We start from the raw sequence: 7158 nt of genomic DNA on the forward strand, positions 1-7158 counted from the left end.
TGTTATCTAATTTAGGACAAAATAGTTAATTTTAACATGAAAAAAAATCTTACTCCTAAATTATATAAAATACATTATCCGGTTTTTTACAAAATAATTTAATAGTAAAAAATATACTTTTTGCAATTGTCTAGTATTATTACTGTATCGAAATTATATTTCTTTAAATACAATGTTTTTCAAACATTTTTAGAATATGCAAAATAATATAGTTCCTCTTTTAATATAGTAATTTATTAGATATTTTTATGTTAAAAGTGCACGCACGTAAAATTTGATTAATTAACTACCATACTTCGGATTTCATTTTTTGATTGAAACAGAAGGGATATTAGTTACATTTTTGATAAATTTTAAAATTATTTAACAATGATACATTGAAAAAAGCTTAATAATATTTTCACATAAAAAACTCAAATATTTATGAGTATACTTTGTGGGGCCACTATAACATTTTTCATGACATCATCTTTTTTAGTGGCATAAAAAAGCCCTAAAAGTTCTTAAAATTTACTAAAATGTGTGACAATTTATAAAGTAATAAAAATTTCAAGTAAGGGTGAAAAGGGATAAAAATTTATGTGAGGGCTACAAAACATGGAGATTCTCCCTTATATATATAGTAGTAAGTAAAATTTGAAAGAAAGCAAAAAAAAAAAAAAAAAAAAAAAAAAAAAAGCTAACATTTTCTTGATTAGCAATCACGTGGATATCATCATCGAATCAGAGCTTTTGTAGTGCAATGTGAGGACGACGAAAAGTTAAGATTTGCCCTTATGTATAATAGTAATGATAGTATTAAGAAACGACAACGACACTCTACATGAATTAGTATATTAGACTGAGAATTCAAATATATTTTTATTTGATAATAATATATTACACTTTTTTTCCTTTTTGATAATTTGTGAATAAACATATGAAGTACTCCTCAAAAAAATTTGTCAAATTCAAATTCTCCGTACTCAAATCAAAATTACAGTAACGAAGAAAATTGTAAATCAAACATTAATTTGCCAAAAAAATAAAAATAAAAAAAGAACATTTCAATTTGTACAAGTGAACATTTCAATTTGTACAAGTGATATATGTCAAATAATTTTCCGGAAGAAAGTGAAAAGTTCTCATGGCCAAATGAGTATTAAGTATTTTAGGACCCGTTCTGCCATAAGAATTATTCATTTTTTCCTGATTTTTTTTTTATTTTTAAAAAAAAATAGTGTTTGGCCATGAAAATTGCAAATACAGCTTGTAGTCATATTTGGAATTTGAAAAACAAGAAAAACTTATTTTCAAATTTTTCACTTTTTTCACAACCAAAACAAATACTACATTTCAACAAAAAAATATTATTTGCAAAAACTATGGCCAACATATTTCCAATTCCAACTCTAAAATTCCAAAAACAAAAGAGTAAAAATTGGTTTCTATGGAACGTTACTTGCGGCAAATACATTTTGTATTCTGGAAACTATTCTCATGTTCTATAATCCTGTCTATCTATAAAGTTTCATATGGATTATTCTATATCTTAACCGGATAAATATACCAACAACAATAATAACATATCCAGTATAGTTTCACTTGGTCGGATACGTAGTCTAAAAATTAATTCTTAAATTCCATTACTTAATGAAAATAGTAAGTAGTATCACATAGGACAATTCTGGTTCGAAGTTACTCCATAAGGTTTGATAACGAAACCCCTTACCAAAGAGTGATGGATTTTTATTAGCTGAATAAAATAATAGAAAAAAAGTGTAGTGTAGTACGATGGTGAAACTTTATCTCGCAGAAAACGATAAATATTGCAATTATGAGAGAGAGAGAAACGTTTGTGTTAGTTGTTTCTACTTTTCTGTCTACACAACGGTGGGAATGTTGGAAGCCTGGAAGCAAACCAAAGGCCAATAATGGCGGCAAAAAATAAAAATAAAAAATGAAATATCTCTAAAACATTCCCCTTTTTCTCGCAACCCATAGTACTAAAAAATTTCTAATAACTCATATTTTAAACATTTATCTACACAATAACTAGAACAGTTTGAAAACAAAGACGGTGAGAGTAAAGTGAAGAGTTTCCTAACAGGGTTTAGTCGTATATCTCTTTTTCTGTTTGCCTTTTTGCTAGTCATTGACAAGGAAAGATAATAACTTTCAGAGTTTTTTTCCTTTTTCCATTTTTAGGTGTGTGTATTAATGGCTTTGGCGTTTTGGACAAGGGAACATCAACCCTAGATGGTTGAAAAAATTGCAACTATAAAAACTTGTTACTATTTGTAATTGTTTCCAACTGCAGAATACTGAATCCATTCCCTTCCAAGATCATGATGGGTCATCATCAAGATCCTCACCGTCCATCCTCCGATGGTGATGGTGATAATGGTGGTGGTGAAAGTGGGCCCACTCCGAACCACAACAAAGCTAACAAAATGCCTTGTTATAATTTATACTCTGATGCTGTTGTTCATCCAGCTACTGGTGATGCCAGTGTTGTAAGGACTTTACAGCCTTTTGATATTTCTACCAACTCCCCAGGTAAAAGGCCTTTTTCCTTCTGTTTTTTTTTTTCCTTTGTCCCCCCCTTGACCTTAGTCCTAAATTAAAGTACTTTCTTTTGTTCTTGCTGTTTCCTTTTCAACCGTTGTTCCTCTTTCTCTGTGCTATTTGAAAAAGAAAGATCTGAATTTTCTTGGTCCCCTTGACCTTAGTCCTAAATACAGTACTAACTTTTGTTCTTGATGTTTCCTTTTCAACCCTTGTTCCTTTTTCTCTGTGCTATTGAAAAAAGAAAGATCTGAATTTAATAATATTGCTGTTGTTGCTGCTACTTAAAAGAACACAGATGGAAAAAGAAGTGTCTGAACTTTAGTGAATAATAAATGTATGTTTTCTGTGTTTGTAAAGCTGCAGGAGTTATGGGGTACCCTTTTACATGGGCTCAGTGGAAAGAACTGGAGATGCAAAATATAATCTACAAGTACATTGTCTCAGCTATATCTGTGCCTCAAGATCTTCTCTTATCAATTTGCACAAATTCTTCTGGAGCTCTTCACAGTGCTTCTCACACTACCTGTAACAACCCTTTTTTCCCCTCTTGTCCAATCAATTTTTTTTCTTCTTTTTTTGTCATTTAAGTTACATTTGAGTTCTCTTGATTTTCTGGGCAGCGGTACAAGGCCAGAGATACACAAATATAAGGGATCTAGAGCCAGGAAGGTGCAAAAGAACTGATGGAAAGAAATGGAGATGCTCAAGGGATGTAGCACCTAATCAGAAGTACTGTGAGCGCCATATGCATAGAGGTCGTCCAGCCCGTTCAAGAAAGCATGTGGAAGTTCATGGGGATGTTAACAATAAGAAGAAACGCCTTCAACCTGCTCCTCTTGAATCTACTCCTGTGGTTGTTCCAATACCCACACCTGTTGGTCAAAGCAACAAACCTTTAACGAAGCAACCTGTTAGATCTACCTGTCAACAAATTCAGGGTCCCCTGTTTTTCCATGATAAGATGGAGGAATATATTTCCACTGATCCCTTTCTCAACGAACTATACAGGTTCTCTTTTAGCTGCCGATTTACTCTTAGTTATGAATGTTAAACATTTTCTTTCTCCCTGCAATTGGTTGAGTTTAAGGCTTAATCCCAACCACTAAAGCATAAGCGTTAGGCCCCAAAAAATTGATCCTACCATGAACCAAAGGTTGATGAAAGAAATAGATAATTGAATCAGTAGTTATTTGCTTCTTCTCCAATTATTTGAATCAATTTTGTTTCAACTCTTTCTTTTTATGATATATGTATCCTTTCAAGTTTCAAAGCCTCTTATAGATAAACTTTAGCTAATTATTTAGAACATGAAAAATGTTCTAGATTGGAACTATAAGTTGGTTGGTTAAATGAACTGGTTACATTGTCAATTGAAAAAGAAATACCGTAAGAACTTGATTATAAGAAAAAGTAACAACTTTTCATCTCAAGAGTCTAAAAAATAAACTTCAATCGAATATATGTTTATTAATTTTTATTAAATAAGCTTAAGGCCTTCATAGTAAAGCTAGTTTTAGGCTACCAATTCTATTGAGCCGCCTTTGAGCTTAAGTCCCATCTTTTCCTTCTTTCTTTTTTTTTAATTTTTTTTTATTTGTATAATCTTTTTCTACTTATGGAAAACAATTCCAATATATCTGTTATTGTTTTGTGTTTTCTATGGTTAAAGAAATTCAGGCTGGATGATGGAAGGCGAATTGGTAGCAAAGGTTGATGATGCTGGACAGCAGTGGCAGCATTTGATGGACTCAAGCGCAGGTTACTCAGCAGATGCAATGATTCACCCAGATTTGCAGCATGGTTACAGGGAAGAGGCTTTAAATTTACTGGCGTGCAGTGATATGGAAAGAGCTGAAGATGTGAGTGTCAAGCACAATGGTGAGTTCAATTTCATGATAAATCCTGAATTAGTTTCTATGGGTAAGCAATCTGCGAAGGAGGCTCCCAGGGACTTGATTAATGCATGGTCTAATGATAGCGTCTACAACAATGGTAACACTGAGAATATGGAGGCTTCGTTGTGGCCACCGCAAGGGAACATCTCCCCCTCATCGCTTACTCTGTCTATTGCTATGGCTGCTGGTGATGCCCTTGATGAGGATATGGGATTGGATAGTAGATTTATGAATGCTAATCAACACAAGTCTTGGGAGAACAGTTGGGTCCCTTTTGCATCCGGAGGACCATTGGCTGAAGTTTTACACCCCAGCTCTTCATACACTAGCAACGGTGATTCAATCAGCCCAGCAGCGACGACTGTTTCATCGCCTTCTGGGGTTCTTCAAAAGACATTGTTTGCTCACTCTGATAGCAGTGTTTGCAACAGCCCAATTCTTGCTGCTCCGACTAATACGTCTGAGACGGTTCCATTCCAGTGGCTTAGAATTCGAGAATGACTCTTCCTTCCTTTTTTTGCTTTACTTTTCTTGCTTTTTATCAAATGACGCCAGAAGTTTACAAAGCGACTGGCTAAGGTTGATTTTCAGGCAAATCTCAATTCCCAAACACAAGATCAAAGAACTTTTATACTATTAAACTATCGGACAAGTTGCTTAGGGAATATAGACTTTTGTGTGTGTTGAATTGTATAGTTTTTCTGCCTTGTTTATGTTCCTGAAGTATTGGGCGTCTTGACACTTAAAAAGTGAATTAGAATGATCTGATCTTCGGTTAACCATGGAAATGAACTGTCATTATGGGCACCTGGGAGTCTTAAGTATTACCTACCAGTATAGTTTGCAACACACAACTTGATGATGAAATGGAATTTGAGCTTGTAAAAATAATTGAGGACATACTAGTTCTTTTTCTTTTTGATGGAAAGGCATAATGACCCTGCTTGCCTGTATCTTTTCTTGAGCTGGCTAGTTCTTTAGGAATGTGCTCCTTCTGGCTGAAAAATATCTCAGTTTGACTTGATACATACAACGATACCCTTATTAGCTACTGCTTTTGACAAAATTAGGCCCCTTCCCTCTTTATAATATTGTGGCTCTCTTCGAATCAGATAAAATGTGGACGAGTTTCATATACTCCTGGGAGATATTGGAGAGTGGTATCACAACCAGCGGCTTTTAGTTTTGTCTTCACTTTCCACGGAATCTCATTGCACTTCTTTATATTCATTCGTTTAACCCGAATTTTTAGACGATAAATTCACACATGGTTGCAGAAAACATTAAAGAAAGTGAATATCTCATTAAGCATGCAAGGAATCAAGCAGTTCTAAAGAGTTCTTGTGAATTTTGACGAATATACCTAGAGGCAACAATAAAAGCTAGTTTGTGAATTTGACGAATATACCTAAAGGCAACAATAAAAGCTAGTTTGTGAATTTTGACGAATATACCTAAAGGCAACAATAAAAGCTAGTTTGTGAATTTTGACGAATATACCTAGAGGCAACAATAAAAGCTAGTTCGTACTCCCTCTGCTCCATAATTTGCTTATGTGCTTTTAATGAGGCAGAAGAAAGTGATATTGACTAAGTAGGCGTTTGGACATGCGATTTCATCTCGATATGAAATCAGTGTTTGGACATGCGATTTCATTTCATGAGATGAAATCCCAAATCATCCAAAAAGACATGATTTGGGATTTGAAATCATGATTTCAAAAAATATAAATATAAAATTTGACTCATACGTTTATATTTTGTAAAAAAAGACCCATAAGTTGGTAGATATATTTACTAATCGTGTTTACCAACCGGGAAATGCATGCTCGGCGTGAAGAGATTGTTCGTACCATGTGGAAGAATTATATTAAAAAATAGTTACATTACTATTCATGTTAAATTTTCCTTTCTATTGAACTAAAGTTTGATTAATTGATGTTGTATTTTTTAGAAAGGTCTTTTAGTAGCATATTAATTTTATTATGAATTTACTCATTTGGTAAGATTCTATAAGAATTGGGAAAATTTTGATGGTTTTCACAACTTGTGTGTTTTTTATGTTTATAAAAAAAAATTGCAACTTAAGAAATTCAAATTGCATGTCCAAACATGATTTCATCTCATGAGATGAAATCATGTCCAAACAGGGCCTAAAATTTCTGAATGCAATGTGTGATTTTTTTTCCGTATAATAAAAAAGCATGTTATAGTAGTATTAATTGTATAAGCTGTAAGATCTTTCATAGTAAGGTTTTATTTTTTGAAGATAAACTAATCTATTATCAAAACGGGTTCAAGAATGGTTAAGTTAGCTCTAGAAAATACGAAACGCAGAGCACTTATGGGTGGAGGAGAAAAAAGGGAAGGTTTTGTATTAATTTTAAATTATGGAAAAGGATGGGTGATATCAAACAAGTTGAGATGGCTGAGTTGGTCTAAGGCGCCAGATTAAGGTTCTGGTCTGAAAGGGCGTGGGTTCAAATCCCACTCTCAACATATAATATTTTGTATTTTTTCTACTTTAAATTATGAACATATTCTTTAAAGTTTGTAGTATCATTTTCTTCGATTTCAGTTTGATCGGTTTTGCCGACTTCTAGGACTAACTACAGGGTAACTGCACCTTGCTCTGTTTTCTTTCCATCTGCATGCACTGTTAGAAGGCCAGCGTCTAGGCTGGTAGCTCAAGCCACGGGGGATAACAAAGATAC

General features: G+C 33.5%; 1 protein-coding gene and 1 non-coding gene across 3 annotated transcripts; both read left to right on the forward strand.

The window, feature by feature from the left end:
- The first annotated feature begins 1780 nt into the window (after positions 1–1780).
- Positions 1781–5233, forward strand: LOC132632156 (growth-regulating factor 2-like). 2 transcript variants are annotated; one of them, XM_060347995.1, is made up of 4 exons: positions 1781–2538; positions 2914–3075; positions 3171–3558; positions 4220–5233. In XM_060347995.1, the coding sequence occupies exons 1-4, from the start codon at positions 2328–2330 to the stop codon at positions 4944–4946; spliced, it is 1488 nt and encodes a 495-aa protein (XP_060203978.1). In that variant the 5' UTR covers positions 1781–2327; the 3' UTR covers positions 4947–5233. The 2 variants fall into 2 exon arrangements, with proteins under 2 accessions (XP_060203978.1, XP_060203977.1); XM_060347994.1 differs by having other exon boundaries at positions 1783–2538; positions 2908–3075.
- A 1629-nt stretch (positions 5234–6862) lies between these two features.
- On the forward strand, positions 6863–6943 carry TRNAL-AAG (transfer RNA leucine (anticodon AAG)). The gene has a single exon. It is a non-coding gene; the product is annotated as a tRNA-Leu (tRNA).
- The last annotated feature ends 215 nt before the right edge of the window (positions 6944–7158 follow it).

This window comes from Lycium barbarum, chromosome 3 (genome assembly GCF_019175385.1).
Source record: "Lycium barbarum isolate Lr01 chromosome 3, ASM1917538v2, whole genome shotgun sequence".
Classification (NCBI taxonomy): Eukaryota; Viridiplantae; Streptophyta; class Magnoliopsida; order Solanales; family Solanaceae; genus Lycium; species Lycium barbarum.

What these genes read in the sequence shown, in the direction of transcription:
- LOC132632156 (XM_060347994.1), top strand. Translation starts at nt 2,328, where the DNA reads ATGATGGGTCATCATCAAGATCCTCACCGTCCATCCTCCGATGGTGAT. An exon ending in TATTTCTACCAACTCCCCAG is followed by an intron (nt 2,539 to 2,907) that starts GTAAAAGGCCTT and finishes GTGTTTGTAAAG; the next exon opens with CTGCAGGAGTTATGGGGTAC. An exon ending in CAGTGCTTCTCACACTACCT is followed by an intron (nt 3,076 to 3,170) that starts GTAACAACCCTT and finishes TTTTCTGGGCAG; the next exon opens with CGGTACAAGGCCAGAGATAC.